The 18,804-nt window shown below is 35.3% G+C and overlaps 1 protein-coding gene across 1 annotated transcript; it reads right to left on the reverse strand.

Annotated features, from left to right (window-relative positions):
• Nucleotides 1-1,313: 1,313 nt before the first annotated feature.
• LOC132557862 (zinc transporter ZIP4-like) lies at nt 1,314-17,793 on the reverse strand. The gene is made up of 9 exons (XM_060222392.1): nt 17,775-17,793; nt 16,970-17,145; nt 12,303-12,429; nt 11,407-11,462; nt 9,090-9,176; nt 5,866-5,926; nt 3,530-3,682; nt 2,765-2,952; nt 1,314-1,465 (listed from the first exon to the last, which is right to left on the reverse strand). Exons 1-9 carry the CDS (start codon nt 17,791-17,793, stop codon nt 1,340-1,342), a joined length of 993 nt encoding a protein of 330 aa, XP_060078375.1. The 3' UTR covers nt 1,314-1,339.
• Nucleotides 17,794-18,804: the final 1,011 nt, after the last annotated feature.

Genomic DNA, 18,804 nt, shown 5'->3' on the forward strand with positions numbered 1-18,804 from the left:
ATTTTAACTGATATAACAGACTGTAAAAGTTAGAAAACGCGAAAATTCATGTATTGATTGATAACATTACTGTTATCACTTATTTGGTCTTGATAAAAAAAATTGACATAAAACTGACTGACTATACCATGATACTATTATGCTAAAATTAAGTGTGATACATACAACAAAACATACGATAGAATTAGTTATCGCGGTGCCGTGTCCCGATTAAAAAAATACTATCAAATGATACCAAATAAGTATTTCGTAAGACACGGTTAAAAAAAAGCCAAACAAGAAGGTAGATAACTCGACATGTTTAATGGAGCAGATATGTAACGATAAAAATATAAAGCATGAAAAAAGACTTATAAAACTTAACACAATGGTCACACGACCGAATATCTATCTTGTATTTGTGTACTGTGCTTATTTACATGTTATGATCTTTTTCTGAATAAAAAGGGCTACATAAATGGAATAATGATCACGTGATCACATAACGTAAGGCACTTTTAGGTAAGCTGGAAGAACATACGTTTTGGTACTGAGGGCGAAAAGGGAATTGAAATTTCAAACCTGTTTCAAATGAATTGTCTGGGAGGGTGAGGGGATGGGGGTTAGGAGTGATGTGTGAATCCCAACTATTTTCCATTTCAATCGTGTTACCTGAATCAGTCTAGTTTTGTCTGTATTACTTCTCTAGATCAGCAACACCAACTGATTACTTTTTTTACGGAAATGAGGACATTACATCATATATAACAGCACATGATACTCCACAGAAAATAGAGTTCGTATACAACCTAAACATAACAGGAAATGACGTCATGTATAACAGCACATGAAACTCCACCGAATATATACTTCGCACACTACCTAAACAAAACAGGAAATGACGTCATGTATAACAGCACATGGTATTCTCACAGAAAATTTATATCATTCACTATCTAAACATACCAGGAAATGACGTCATGTATAACAGCACATGATACTCCCATAGAAAATATAGTTTGAGCCCTATCTAAGCATACCAGGAAATGACGTCATGTATAACAGCACATGATACTCCCATAGAAAATATAGTTTGTGTCCTATCTAAACATACCAGGAAATGACGTCATGTTTACCAGCATATGATACTCCCACAGAAAATATAATTTGTGCCCTATCTAAGCATACCAGGAAATGACGTCATTCATGACAGTACAGGATAACACGGGAACAATTTAGTTCGATCACTACCTCAAACAGGAAAGGGAATGACGTCATTCATGACGACGCATAATGGTTATATAATGTCGAACAGTTTGAATTTTCGTCCCGTGTGAAAATCGCATTCAAGTTGATCTATCTAGACTTGTATGCTGTCCTCGAAAATTGACAATAGAAGGATTATCAGAACGCCGATGAGTATACCGATATTGTGGTATATGATCGTCTTCAGACGGCCAGCCCCGGCCTGAATCAGTTCAGGAATCTGAAACACAATGAACAGTTTTAATACATTGTATTCTAAAAAGAATATTGAATATTGAACTGTTTGAACACATAATGTTCTTAGAGCGCTGATTAAGTGTTTGAATACACTGTCATTTAAGACGGATATATCGACCATTGAACTATTTGAACACATTCTCCTCAGAGACTATATTGTGCATTAACGTGTTTGGACGCATTCTCCTCTAAGACGTATATTGAACATTAACCTGATTAAACACATTCTCCTCTAAGACGTTTATTGAAAATTAATCTGATTAAACACATTCTCCTCTTAGACGTATATTGAACATTAAACTGTTTGAACACATTCTCCTCTAAGACGTATATTGAACATTAACCTGATTAAACAAATTCTCCTCTAAGACGTATATTGAACATTAACCGGTTTGAACACATTCTCCTCTAAGACGTATATTGAACATTAATCTGACTAAACACATTCTCCTCTAAGACGTTTATTGAACATTAATCTGATTAAACGCATTCTCCTCTAAGACGTATATTGAACATTAAACTGTTTGAACACATTCTCCTCTAAGACGTATATTGTGCATTAACGTGTTTGGACGCATTCTCCTCTAAGACGTATATTGTGCATTAACGTGTTTGGACGCATTCTCCTCTAAGACGTATATTTAACATTAACCGGTTTGAACACATTCTCCTCTAAGACGTATATTGAAAATTAACCTGTTCGAACGCATTCTCCTCTAAGACGTATATTGAACATTAACCTGTTTGAATGTATTTGGCTCCGAAGAAGAATGTAAGACTTTAGACAGTTTAATAACACTGCCTGCCAAGAATACATGCACTGTTCTAAGAAAGACATTAAATATTGGAATGTTTGAATAATTTTTCCTCCGTGTCATGGAATGATGAAACAATTATTAGACTTTGACACTCTCTCATCAGTATCACTTTGAACATAGATTTTTTGTAACTAAACGTGTAAGAGCATCTAGAGAATAAATTAATGCCTGAAATGTTTCCATTGTTTTGATAATGACGTCAACACTTCATGACATCGTTTGCATTCTGAATGTCCTTATAGAGATATGAAGTGAGATCGTCGGCAATTTTGATTTTATATCAGTCTAACACACAAACATTAGAGAAGAGCCCATGCTTTGTTACAAACATAATCTTACATGTATTTCCAGTCTGAGAATCGGTAAGAGGTAAAATCGTTGCCTAAATCTCATACAAAATTCATGACAGATTCTCATTTGGTTGTTGGAAAGTATTCACATCTCTTTAAGCTATTGTCACTTACCATGTCTGTCATTGAGATGTAGAGAAAGAGCCCGGCTGCAATAGAGAAGATCCACTGACTGGCTCCCACGCCTTTTGATAAAGAAACTCCTATATAGAATCCCAGCAGAGCTGTGAGTGACGACATCAGATTAGCGATCAACGCCTTCTTAAAACTGAGTCCATTTTTCATTAAGATAGCAAAGTCACCTAAAATGAATCGAAAATGTAAACATGTTATGTACTGAATTCCTGATATTAAAATAAAACATTTTAAATTTACCCTAAACTTCGCAACTGTATACATTAATACATTTTGTATGTATGGTTATAGAACACCTATGTGGTACATAATTTGTTTTTACACGGTTCAATGGTAACACCGAAGATCACGTTAGGATGGTTGTCAAAAGGGACAAAGTTTGGACAAGTCCTATTTATTTCCAATGTTTCGTATCATTCATGTTAATAAATAAATCATATGAAATGGAAAGTGGCAGATAAGTTCTCCAATGACCTTGACACACCCTATTTCATTTGGATCGTATGGACCGTTATATATACCAATAGGTCAACATTGAATACCTTTCAAAACGACGTTGTGATTGTAATAATTCTGGTATTTTTTGGAACCCAAGGTCAGAAATGAGTCGCAATAACGTCAAGCTGTCACATATATTTACATATATATACAGTATCAGGAACCACTCAACATAATGCTTGAAAAATAAGAGCTTGGAGTATCTGTGTCCCTGCTCAGTCAAGTGTGAACCCATTAGAAACTTACCCAGTTCCTGTGGCAACTCGTGACAAATGATTGCCAGGGACGTCGATATACCCTCTACAATGCTGCTGTTGAAGGAGGCAGCTACAGCCAGGCCGTCCGTGAAGTTGTGTATAGCGTCTCCGATAACGATCATCACAACGATGGGCTTCAAGTCTGTAAATAGAAAATAAATTATCACCTTGATAGGCAACACATCTGTCAAACATCACCACGATAGGCAACACATCTGTCAAACATCACCACGATAGGCAACACATCTGTCAAACATCGCCTCGATAGGCAACACATCTGTCAAACATCGCCTCGATAGGCAACACATCTGTCAAACATCACCTCGATAGGCAACACATCTGTCAAACATCACCTCGATAGGCAACACATCTGTCAAACATCACCTCGATAGGCAACACATCTGTCAAACATCACCTCGATAGGCAACACATCTGTCAAACATCACCACGATAGGCAACACATCTGTCAAACATCACCACGATAGGCAACACATCTGTCAAACATCACCTCGATAGGCAACACATCTGTCAAACATCGCCTCGATAGGCAACACATCTGTCAAACATCACCTCGATAGGCAACACATCTGTCAATCAAACATCACCTCGATAGGTTTCACATCTGTCAGTCAAACATCATCTCGATAGGCAACACATCTGTCAATCAAACATCACCACGATAGGCAACACATCTGTCAAACATCACCTCGATAGGCAACACATCTGTCAAACATTACCTCGATAGGCAACACATCTGTCAAACATCACCTCGATAGGCAACACATCTGTCAATCAAACATCACCTCGATAGGTTTCACATCTGTCAAACATCACCTCGATAGGCAACACATCTGTCAAACATCACCACGATAGGCAACACATCTGTCAAACATCACCTGGACAGGAAACACATCTGTCTATCAAACATCACCTCGATAGGCAACATATCTGTCAAACATCACCTCGATAGGCAACACATCTGTCAAACATCACCTTGATAGGCAACACATCTGTCAATCAAACATCATCTCGATAGGCAACACATCTGTCAATCAAACATCACCACGATAGGCAACACATCTGTCAAACATCACCTTGACAGTAAACACATCTGTCTATCAAACATCACCTCGATAGGCAACATATCTGTCAAACATCACCTCGATAGGCAACACATCTGTCAAACATCACCTCGATAGGCAACACATCTTTCAGTCAAACATCACCTCGATAGGCAACACATCTGTCAAACATCACCTCGATAGGAAACATATCTGTCTATCAAAACATCACCTCGATAGGCAACACATCTGTCAAACATTACCACGATAGGACACACATCTGTCAAACATCGCCTCGATAGGCAACACATCTGTCTATCAAACATCGCCTCGATAGGCAACACATCTGTCAATCAAACATCACCTCGATAGGCAACACATCTGTCAATCAAACATCATCACGATAGGCAACACATCTGTCGATCAAACATCACCACGATAGGCAACGCATCTGTCAAACATCACCTCGATAGGCAACACATCTGTCAATCAAACATCACCTCGATAGGCAACACATCTGTCAATCAAACATCACCTCGATAGGCAACACATCTGTCAAACATCACCTCGATAGGCAACACATCTGTCAATCAAACATCACCTCGATAGGCGACACATCTGTCTATCAAACATTACCACGATAGGCTTGCTCGGATTGTGCGATAAATGTTGAAGACCAAAACAAATTAGATACACGTATTAAGTCGAAATGAAATAGTGTATAACGCCACATGAAACTCTAAATAGATAGATTATACAGAAATCTTATCAATGCTTATAAACTGAATTTATTTCAAAGAAATGTTTTCATTTCCAATATGTTTTTCAGATATATGAAATGCCGGCTTTAAAATCGATAGGAGCAGAAGAATGAAAGTACATTGTAGCATTAAGAAAGGTAGTGAAATGTTACTAGCTCTACACCAAGGCTAAAGCCTTGTCGGACGTGATCAGGTAGGAAGTAGAATGCGGGATGTGGTATCAGGTGGTAGGTGGTGAAGTGTTAAAGAAATCTACAAGTGCTCTACAAGAAATCTATTCCCCATTTGGACCTGAGCGGTTACAGGGAGTGAAATGCGGGATGTAGCTTCAGTGGGTAGGCGGTGAGGTGGTACTCACTTTCAAACAAAGATACTTTTCGGTCAGGCTTTATTGAGTCATCTGCTGGACCACGTGACATCAAGATCCGTGTCGACTTGAAAAATTGATTAAAATCACCATGGTTATAAAAAGAATAGATTAGTTTTATGTATTAACGACTTACAGCTTTTTTTCTCCACCTTGTTTTCTGTCTGCATTTCAACTCTCAATGCTGTTTGGTGGTTCTGTAGACAAAGAAGCAAGAGTTAAACACATCATATTACCAGGCTCCCATCCTAAATGGAATTCTAGAGGGGTTCATTAAAAAAAGGTAGTAAGATAGAGAAGTAAGAATATGGGGTGACAAACTTAATGTAATAAACATGACGAGGCCTGAGAGGTTAGACTATGGGGTGAAGAACTTAATATGATAATCATGACGAGACCCGAGAGGTTAGACTATGGGGAGACAAACTTAATGTAATAAACATGACGAGGCCTGAGAGGTTAGACTATGGGGTGACACACTAAATGTAATAAACATGACGAGGCCTGAGAGGTTAGACTATGGGGTGACACACTAAATGTAATAAACATGACGAGGCCTGAGAGGTTAGACTATGGGGTGACACACTAAATGTAATAAACATGACGAGGCCTGAGAGGTTAGACTATGGGGTGACACACTAAATGTAATAAACATGACGAGGCCTGAGAGGTTAGACTATGGGGTGATACACTAAATGTAATAAACATGACGAGGCCTGGGAGGTTAGACTATGGGGTGACACACTAAATGTAATAAACATGACGAGGCCTGAGAGGTTAGACTATGGGGTGACACACTAAATGTAATAAACATGACGAGGCCTGAGAGGTTAGACTATGGGGTGACACACTAAATGTAATAAACATGACGAGGCCTGAGAGGTTAGACTATGGGGTGACACACTAAATGTAATAAACATGACGAGGCCTGAGAGGTTAGACTATGGGGTGACACACTAAATGTAATAAACATGACGAGGCCTGAGAGGTTAGACTATGGGGTGACACACTAAATGTAATAAACATGACGAGGCCTGAGAGGTTAGACTATGGGGTGACACACTAAATGTAATAAACATGACGAGGCCTGAGAGGTTAGACTATGGGGTGACACACTAAATGTAATAAACATGACGAGGCCTGAGAGGTTAGACTATAGGGTGATACACTAAATGTAATAAACATGACGAGGCCTGGGAGGTTAGACTATGGGGTGACACACTAAATGTAATAAACATGACGAGGCCTGAGAGGTTAGACTATGGGGTGACACACTAAATGTAATAAACATGACGAGGCCTGAGAGGTTAGACTATGGGGTGACACACTAAATGTAATAAACATGACGAGGCCTGAGAGGTTAGACTATGGGGTGACAAACTTAATGTAATAAACATGACGAGGCCTGAGAGGTTTGACTATGGGGTGACAAACTTAATGTAATAAACATGACGAGGCCTGGGAGGTTAGACTATGGGGTGGCACACTAAATGTAATAAACATGACGAGGCCTGAGAGGTTAGACTATGGGGTGACACACTAAATGTAATAAACTTGACGAGGCCTGGGAGATTAGACTATGGGGTGACACACTAAATGTAATAAACATGACGAGGCCTACCAGTGTATTGCTTGATACGTAATGGAAGCATATGACATACATATATTACATGAAGTGTTCACACCAATCAGGTAATTCGATATTAACCAATAAAAATACAACATTTAATAATTGAAACTTTGTTGAGTTTACAAATAAGGGAGTAGATAGCTACTATTAACATTAGCAATATCTTACACAAACATCCTATCATACTTCCAATGGAGAAATGATACATTGTTGAACATCATTATTCTTGTGGATTTTTTTTACAACGAGTACATAATTGATCTATCAAACAGCACTCAGTTATAAATGAAGAGTATATTATATCTATATACTATACGTATGTATTGTAAATCATATTTTGAAGAACAAAATGTTTTCATTTATGTCATATTTTGAAACAGATATATAATTATACTCTATCCGTGCAAGTTTACACATATGATAAACCTCATATCATGATTTCCAAATTCATTAGAATTTTACTGTGAAGATGTCATGGCTGCCTGAGGAAGGTTATATACATACATATGTAAGGTAATGAATACATATAACAACATAACGTTTATGTCTTAGATGTGACATGAAATATAAAAATAAATTGTTAAACATTATATAGAATTACAGATCCTAATAAATAGTTGTCAGTGATTAAGTAATAAGTATGTTTTTATTGTCTGAAATCGTTAAACAAATTACAGTCGTTAGTCATAGACGATGTCGACCAACGTCTCCTTCTCTCTGTAATTTGTAATGTATATATAGAGAATGGCGTTAACAATGGTGTGCTTATTTATAGAAAGACAGTTGCTTATGGTGGAAGATAGTGATATTTATAAGAAACGGAGATCAAGTCATTAACATACATCGTAGTCGGGAGACACCTGTCGAGACGACCTTGAGAAATAAGAAAATATATCATCGGAACATGTCAGCATTGACTTGGCCTTTGTTCGTAGGACTGGCTCTGACAATTTTGTTTCCAGTTTTTGTTCGATGGAGACGTTTATTTGAATAATAAGTATAAGAATGCTACAAAAAACAACTGTTTTGGTGTTTCACTGATGAATGTATACTGATATACCGTTGGACACACATTAGTCAGACCCAGTAGTACAAATTTATAAACCTGATGTCACGTGTTGACAACAAATACACTTGTGACTCGTCGGCTGTAGACAGCTACATAGAAATACAAACCTAAGCGGAGGACCAATGTCAGCAAGATCTGCGGATGTTCCAAGAAAATCATTTTTAGACCTTCTCCACGGAACATCCTTGAATTTTTTAAAGAATGCTACCTAAAGCCATTCCGGGGTACTTCCTACGTAATACATTTTATTAGCTGCTGCAAGTGGAATTTACATTCTTAGACATTACGAAGCATTAGTACGACGTTGTACTGATAAAAACACAGTAAAACTTACTAATATTTGTTATATATTAAATCAACAGATTTTATTTCCGCCTTAATCATTGTTTACCGCTTCAAATATCACATTAACACGTGTAGAAATACATGTATATAACATGCTATATTTGGGAGAGCGTTAGGGTTATCAGAAAGACTTCGTATAAATTTCACTGCATTGACGATGCATGTAATAGTCCCCTACTAAATCGCTGTTAAAACATTCTACTTATTGATTTGATGATAAAAATCCCACTTTTTGTAATTTTGTAACATTGTTTTATCAAGCAGTTCTCTGGTGACAGAAGTGGAAATCATAAGTTTAGAATATTAAACAACTCACATCGTCAAGCTTTCGGAGTGTCTCTAGTTTTTGCTCACCGAACCCATTGCCTACGCCATCCATCAAGTCTGCCTTAGCTTCTCCTTTCTAATAAAGAAAATATACATGTTGTCATTGTCTAGACATCTACAATTCCACTTTGTCTTGATTAACCACACATATCACTTACAAATAAATACATATATATTGTTTACCAAGGTAATACTAATGTATATATCAAAATCATCGTGATTTGCACCTGGTTGTTTTCTGATCCGGTTTAAAATTCTGTGATTATAAAAGTTAGGAGTTATTCAAATCGCTTTCTAAAGATGGTTTGGTGATGAAAAGAATGGAAAATATTGATAAGATCACTTGCGTAGTCAGAGAATGGAGGGATTCCGAACTCTGGAGAGATATACCCAATGAATCCGGTATAACTGTGCAGAAGGAAACTCGGTTTACTGTCCGCCCCTTTTCTCCAGACAAAAACAAGAAACGACGCTACGAACCATTAGGCACACGGAACTAACAGTGTTTAATTAAGCTCCAGAGAAATAAACTGCGGCGAATTGGGCAACATAAAACAAGGCTTTTTGACGCACGATTAATAAAAATTGTCAGGTTGCAAAACATAATATTATATAAATTAACAATGAATCATTCACATGTTGGGGGGGGGGGGAATCAAAATATTAGGCATTTTCATGGTTCTGGAAAAATAACATCTCAAAATAAACATGTGCTTTCTACATAGATGATCCGATGATCCTATTTAGTTACCTTTAGATGACGCATGTTTTTCTTTCTTTTCACATTAGCACAAGGAAAACGTCATATCAAATGAATAGGGACATATAATGTGTAATATTGAATTCAAGATTAAAAAAAAATCCATACATTTCTAGATTTGTTTTCTTCATCATGTTGGAAGCATTGACAGCAAGTTAAATAAATAAAGACAAAACAAAAACAAAACCAAAAAAACAACAACAAACAAACAAAAAGAGAATATACAGACATGTCAAAATTCATTCAAACTAAAATTCTTTGAAACAAAGGCAAAATGTGAACAAATGAAATATCAATTCCTGAAAGATTACAAAGAGAAGACCTGGTCTTCCGGAAAGATTGTATCATCGGATTCATCGACGACGCCTGCCATTTAAATCTTTGTCAATCCAAGTTCCTTCATGAAAACGCTGTTAACAACAACAGAACAACAATCAAACACGTCACACCTAGGTAGGTACAAGGTGAGTAAGTATTTGCCATTAAGATCATAATGACCATCAAACCTCACTATAACCCTGTTTAACCGATATCTTGCGAATAAGTCGCCGATCAGTTTCCGACATGTATGTATCTTTTTCAAATTAGGAACAAGCCATTCAAAAGCAAATTAACTGCGACAGGTAAATACCATAGGTTGAGGAATGGAGATGGCATTCATATCGTCTATGAATATATCGTTTTAACACAGGTGTGTGCTATTACTGACACATAATATAAAATATCTCTTCTATCTATACTGTTCTCATAATTGTTTTGGTTTCAATTTTCATGAAAACAAGCTCGCCGCATTGTTGCTTTGACATATAGACAGTGTATTATCCTTACTCAAATCCGGTGCATGTTGGTAATAATTGCGAAACTGATATTGCAATATCAGCTGAGTTCTTTTTGTTTTCGTACGAGACTGACTTTATTGAAGAGCTTATCTAAACAGGTCACAAAGACCTTGAGAAGTCCGTATATTGATAATATTCTGTCTTTGAATAACAAGAAATTTATTGACAACGTCCATCGTATATACCCTCTAGAATAGGACATTAAAGACACAACAGACTCTTCTAACAGTCGTTTATCTCGATCTTTCCCACCAGGCTGTATGATCAGTGTGATTTCAATTTCCCTATTGTGAATTTTCCATTTTCGGATAACAACACCCTGAATCCCCAACACAGTGCAGATTGATGAAAATTATTTATGCGACATGAAAATGGACGTAGTTTTCCTGTTGGTTCCTTTGCTGTATACCTTGTCCTCATTTGCGAACGTGACATTACTGATTTGGATTGACCAAGGTTTATATGGTGAGTGTCGTAGATGTAGGAAAAGACGCTGACTCTTCCGAAGCACCTGATTTTATTCTGCGTATGAATGTTTCTTTCGGTCACATTTTGCCCTAGTTTTAATGTATTTGAGTTATGATTATAATATATTGACTTGTTAATATTTGATTGTTATTTTGATGACAGCACTGACATTTATCTAGACGAGTATGAGTAAAAATCTGTTGTAATGACGTTGCTAACATATATGACAAAATACTTACTCCTTTTCCATGTAGAGATGCCATGATGACCTCCAGTATGTAGAAAGCATAAATTCCTGTTGATAAGTAAATAAACAACTGATAATTAAATCGAGATCTCTGTCCGCCATATTTGATAATTGATAAAAGACATGAATATACATATTCTTATAACAAACACAAGAGATAAGTTATATTTGATTCACCTCAATGAAACTAATGCAAAATAGAAACAAAAGAAGGAACAACACGGAAACTTATGAGAAAGCACAAGGGGAAAATGACTAAAGACTAAGCCGATGGCCATTTCGATTTCAAGTCGTGATAACATGGGACATTGCAGTCACGAAATCGAAGACATCTTTATCATGTTTTAAGGAGAAATGCGCCTTAAATTGATTTTTTAAATATCATGCAGTTGTAACTCAAAAACGATCAAACCACAAATATAACAGTTGACGTACTCCAGCTAGTAAGTATGACCGATGGTTTTACATAAGTTCTATTTAATCTAGTCATTTTTTCCCCAAACGGGGTCAAGAAAATAAGAGATATTGACTATTTAGCAACCTTTGAAGTATATCTTCCTATCGTTTTGCATTTGATAAGAGAAATCAACTGTCAATACAGACCAACTAACATACGACGCAAGTTTGCCAAAATATTTTACCTGAGGCATCGTATTGGAAATATTGAAATCCCAATATGGCTAAAAAGCGTTTTCGACACGACGATATTGGGGTTTTGCTATGGTTCAAAATGTAAATAATACTACTCATTAAGACTGTAAAAACGGCCTGGAATCTGAATCTCCTTGTGCTTTGAATCGGTTTAAAAATTGTCTTCGATCATGTTTTTGTCCCCATTTCATCGTTGAGATTAGCATTACGTTTTTGTCTGATTTTAGTAAATTTTACCTGCTAACACGATAAGGCAGTACCAGACGTATGGATCAACGTGGATTTGGTGGTCATCATGGTCGTCGTTATGTGTAGTGTTCGCCCCTTCATCTTCGCCGTTATGGTGACCATGTAAGGATAGAGCCTACAACAGCAGCATATCTTAAAATTATATATATCAAATGTGAAGAAACCGAATTCCATACTGATGTTGGAGTGTTACACTCACTTTGCAGTAAAAATACATTTTGTGTAAAACTTGTTAAGCCCATTGATCTTGACTACCCATTAACTATGGGGAATTTATCTCAGTATACCTAAATTACTGCCCACTGCTAGGTAGATAGAAAACATTAACTTTATAACAGAAAACATTAATCACTACATATTTTCATATGGACAGAAAACATTGAATTTATCTCAAAGTGTATTAGTTATCACACATATCCATGATAATACAAAACATTGACTAATAACTAAAATCCTCAATCATCATAGATTTGCATGATAAAAATTGACCATATCACTTAATAAACTTAATAACGAAATATTTCGTTGAATTATGTGTCGCTGATTCAATTGTTAAAATGCTGACAGTTTGAAAATACCCTTATTAAATAAACTAATATGAACGCTGCTAAATCTGCAAAACCGTTGGCCTCCCGTATGGTGTTCAGTGTGGTAGTACAATCTAGTACAAAGTAGCTTATCCCCTAATAACATTGTCTGTTCATAGTGTGATCAACCCATCAAACAAACGTTTGGTAAGTACAAGATGAGCTTATCAAATATATTTGATATATTTGCATATATATATATATATATGCAAGTATATGTATATATATATTGACGCCGTTACATTGTTGGTGTATACGTGTTGAGGCGAGGGCTTCAATAAGTTAACATAACTTGCTCCAGTCCTAGATTAAATTGTTGAAACAAAATAATGTAGAAACTTTGATATAGGCCCTTTCATCCATGCCGACACCAAAGTGCCGTCACAAAAGCTTATTGAACAGAATTAATTAATCTTATATGAACAATTTGTTGTTGTATATCGCTGTAAGGATCTATAAAATCAGTAACCAATGTGCATTCTTTAAAAAATGGGTTCCACTATAAAAAATTTCAGCATTTCAAGAAATTCTTCCATTCCCCTTAAAATTCTATGAGGGCAGAACGCTTGACTCGCAGGTAGATTTATCACTGGAAAAGGTAATGATTTACTTTTCCTCCGTATTCTAATGATCTACATATTTAATGTCAAAGCAGGAATGACTTATTGCATACTTTGAATACGTGCTATTAAAACACAGCCATGTATAGACTATAGCGTTAATATTGCAATCTTCTACATGTCTATTGCATCGTTAGCGATTTATCAAATTCGTTTACAGTGTCAATTATCAATCAAATATATAGTCGAGAACAACGTTTGAATAAGCATAAATGAAATGTGTGTTGCATAACTATCTTAACAACGGTGGTTTGTCAGTTGGCTGTTTCCCATTAACATAAATTAATGGGTAAGCTATTGTATATCGAGAAATAAATAAATGCAAGTGGCATTGCTAATATATCATAATGATGAGTCCAATGAGCTATTGCAAACGATATCATAATAATCATGAGATTATGTCAAAATAATTTAGAGTTAGATACAGTAGAGCCAAACTATAAATCAAACTGTAGTATTTAGCCAATTCGCATATCTAAAAATCGTCAGTGATGCTAAGGGCCTAACTTTTTAAGCTAAAGAGGCGAGTCAAAATCTAGACAGGAAAGTGCAGCTTGATTAAACAAATTTTGTAATTTTAAAACAGCGTCAAGTACATGTGTATATTTTTAACTGTGCCACGTTTTTGATTGAATTAAACCGTGTTATCCAGGTATAATAGTATCAGATATAGTATGACAGAATATTACGATAATCAAATATGTGATGTCTTCAAAAAGCTAAAGTATACTCAGAATATGGAATATTAGAGTGTGACGTTTCGATGACTAAACGGCTTCTCCTTATAACACAACCAGTAGAAGATTTGAGTATGGCGTTTCGATGACTACATGGTCAGCTTCATCAGACAAATGACCAGTGTGAAGCGTACTAGCAATGGCGTACGTAGTTTATGAGATAGTACGGAATCGACCAACGTTTTCGGCTGCACCATAATCCTATGTTCACTTAGGTCGAAAATTAATGATGAAGGTGGCCGTGCAGTCATCGAAACGTCACACTCTAATCTTCTGCTGGTTGTATTATAAGAACTTCTATTGGCATTACCAACTTGAAGAAAATGTTTTTAAAAAATGATATGTCACAATAAGCAATAGTACATAACTTTAGAGTTTGATGATAAGCAAAGTAATAAAAGGGAATCCTTTGTCATATGTCTAACACAAAAGTGATGCGTCTATCTCAGAGAAATTTTGATGTTTTAATAGCAAATTAAATTTCTGGTAATATCATAACACCTGCAATGAACGTCCCAATGCATGTTGACGTCAGCTTAAAAGGGTCTCTCCGGAAGGTACATTGTAAGAATAGACGTGCTTGGATACTTCACACTACATAACCCATGTATGTTCCCATGCCCCACCTGCCTGTCAGTCTAAACCTTTCAATAGCACACAGTCCGATTTTTGTCTGATGCGATGATCGATTATGTACCAATACTGACTTACAAGAAGCCATGAAACGTGATAGTGTGTAAATTTTTTACTCTTTAGAATCTCCAATGTTTCTGTCCTCCTTATAGGCGTTTTAAAAGAATTTTTTGTGTGCACACGGTGTTGAATGAACGGCCTGTAAACACACCAAGATGAAAGAAGACTTTTCCCTAACTGTCTTTGATGACCTAAGGAACTAAAATGTGTTACCGTGGAAGGATACTAAGGAACTTATCGAGGTCAAATGTTGAATGCAAAACAACCCATTATGGTGATAGTCTGACCTGTCAAAATGTAACAGCGCTAGTCACGCCCAGGTTTAATCTGTACTGGAATTGTGGTGCCTTTCAATCACACGCACTTTGTAAAATATTGACCAGCGAAGTATATAAATGTATGTATCTCTAACTTTAATTGCCGAGTATAATAGCCTACTTCAAAAACGACGATAAAAATTGCCGAGTAAGAGAAATCAGATGTTAAGATATCAATGTCATACAAGTCAAAATCATGATATCGGAGAATAAACAGACTGCATATAAACACTGGTAATATACTGGTAAATAAGACAAACACACAAACAGCCACGGGCTATTTGCCACACGTAGTGGTCTATATACGGCACGTGAATCTTATTAGGCGGGCGTCTAGAAAGGTCATTAGTCTCCCTGTATAACTCTAGGATATTTATAATGCAAATGATCAGACCACTTGTCCAATGTATCTAGATTTGAACCACCTTAGTCAAACTGTAGCCGAGTTGTTCAACGGCAGCATATTCTGAATATTTAGATAGTTTATCATTCTAAGTATTTTTATTCTTATTCATTATCATTGTTATAAACTAACCTGTAATAAGTATTTATATGTCTTTTCTGGTGTTCATTACAGATTTAGAAAACAAATTCTTGCCTGTTAGTTTCGTTAAGCATATGATCGTATTTATAAAATATCTATGTATATTCTAATTATTCATAAAATGGAAAAGTGTTCACAATCGTCGAGATATCTCCTACCACGCCAATAATAAAACTTTAAGTAAATTAGTCCAAAATATTGTTTTTTTTCTTAACTGAGTACACCAATATATTTACTGACAGCATTTTTTAAACAACAAAGAAATATTTGTAACTTACATACAGAAATGATGCTGATATCAATTTGGAATGATATATTGTATATCAAGGTGATATTGGTCAAAATCAAGAAAATATCAATATTTTCATAGCATTCAATATAAATGAAACGTTTACTTAACATTAATTAAATGAAGGACAATCTAGACTGCTAAGATTGGAATTTAAAACGCGTGTATTTTGGCAAATAAATCTTGTTCAATGATTCCGTGAGGTCAGATGTAATTAAGTAACGATGTGCTCAGATCGGTTGTTATTATACTCGCTAGGGTCATTAATTAAAAGAAATGTATTGTGACATAAATACTTATTCAATTATAATTATTTCACGAATTAAAAGTATTTCTTCTGAAATGTCGCTGTATTTAACACAATACTAACATTTTTTTCTTTAAAATCCTACATGATGGGGCCCTGAGACGCAGATACAGGTGTATTAACAATTTAACGTTATTGCTTAGTGTCTATGAAAGATTTACAACATACAAATACATGTGTTACTTGAGCTGTGTTTTACCTTAATCTGACTTGGCAAATTATCGATACGTTTTATAATAATATAGAATGGGAAAATATTCACCATTTTTATGATATCTCCCAAAGCCCAAGTTAATCAGCAGATAAAGAACGACTTCAGAGTGACGTCACAACATCAACACTCTTAATATCATATATATAGATTAGGACTATGATTTAAATATAGAGGCAGTTATGCCTGCGTTCAGAAAAATAAGTGAAGTTTGAATTTGGCCTCATGACGAACTTTTTCAGAAGTGGGACAAATAATTGTAGCAATTGAAGCAAAAGAAATATCGTTTAACCTTCTATGGCACAATTTTGAAAATAGGTCAAAACAAATTAATGTATATAACTTCTCACCTCTGGTATAAGATGTAGAAGGGCATCAGAAGCCAAGGTTCCGACCGCTAGTCCCATAAATATGGACAGGACCACGTGGTATGCACTATGATGTTTTTTGACGCACGGTAGAGCGAATGATCCTCCCAGGGAACACAGACAACATAATATGTTGGCTAATGTTCCATACCCGTAAACTGAAAGTAGAGAATAAAAAAAATCATAGAAGTAACTTTATTTATTTTGTCTGCTATGATATTCACTTCACTTCCCTACCGATCATTGTATACATGTATCCTCTACGAATTTCACGAATCGTGATATTTGTATCAATCTGTCATATTCCCTCAGTTATTCTTTACCACTAACAAAAGGTAGAAATTAACAACCAGCCCTCAATTTGTTTTATTAAAGGTAACGCATTGAAACATGATGATAACAAACACATGCAATATTTAATTTCTTATTCCACACTTAACACACTGGTGTGTTCTTGATAACACAAACACTGGCTTAGATAGCTCGACTTCTCTTTTGAAAATTAAAAAGATTAAACGTACAATAGGTGTTTGTCATAATGAGAAAGCTTGAACTATGTGTTTCAATGATAAAAAATGTGCTTAACAACAATAGGGGTTGTCGTCTCAACTGAAATCATGGGCCAAACAACATGGAATTTGAAACTTTATGAAACTAGGTCAAAATATATACAAAAGAAAGATAAACTCGAAGACGCCTTGAAAAGAAGAAGACCACATGTTTCGGTAGGGTAAGCATGCCACTTCTGCTTAAACACAAGTGAAATAATTCTGGTTTGTTTACTTACTTTCTGCATCAGTCGGCATGCTAATTGGTCTTGTTTGAAACCTGTGGAATAAAAAGAACAATCCTATAATATTAAAACAAATAACCAATATACACAATGACAACACAAAAAGTAAAAAAAAAACATAAGGAGCACCTAAGACATAGCAGTAACATAGAATCACTATTACAGTATGTCACGTATACCAGAATCACCCACACTTAGGTGATACTTGTATTACTGAAAAAATACAAAAAAGGTGATGGTGTATTACTGAGAAAACATAAAAAGTGATAGTGTATTACTGATAAAATATAAAAAGTGATGGTGTATTACTGATAAAACATAAAAAGTGATGGTGTATTACTGATAAAATATAAAAAGTGATGGTGTATTACAGAGAAAACATAAAAAGTGATGGTGTATTACAGAGAAAACATAAAAAGTGATGGTGTATTACTGATAAAATATAAAAAGTGATGGTGGATTACTGAGAAAACATAAAAAGTGATGGTGTATTCCTGAGAAAACATAAAAAGTGATGGTGTATTAGATAAAATATAAAAAGTGATAGTGTATTACTGATAAAATATAAAAAAGTGAGGTGTATTACTGATAAAACATAAAAAGTGATGGTGTATTACTGAGAAAATATAAAAAGTGATGGTGTACTGATAAAACATAAAAAGTGATAGTGTATTAGAAAATATAAAAAGTGATAGTGTATTACTGATAAAATATAAAAAGTAATGGTGTATTACTGAGAAAATAGAAAAAGTGATGGTGTATTACAGAGAAAACATAAAAAGTGATGGTGTATTACAGAGAAAACATAAAAAGTGATGGTGTATTCCTGAGAAAACATAAAAAAAGTAATAGTGTTTTGTCAAGGAAGCATAAAAAAATTGATGGTATATTACCCAGAAAACATTTTTAAAAAAAGTGATGGAGTATCACACAGAAAACATAAAAAGTGATGATCTATAACCGAGAAAACAAAGAAAATGATTGTGTATTACCGAGATTTTTTTTAAAGTTACAATGTATTACT

Source organism: Ylistrum balloti, unplaced genomic scaffold, assembly GCF_031769215.1.
Source record: "Ylistrum balloti isolate Yb309-2 unplaced genomic scaffold, AGI_CSIRO_Ybal_v1 Utg370734, whole genome shotgun sequence".
In the NCBI taxonomy this organism is placed as follows: domain Eukaryota; kingdom Metazoa; phylum Mollusca; class Bivalvia; order Pectinida; family Pectinidae; genus Ylistrum; species Ylistrum balloti.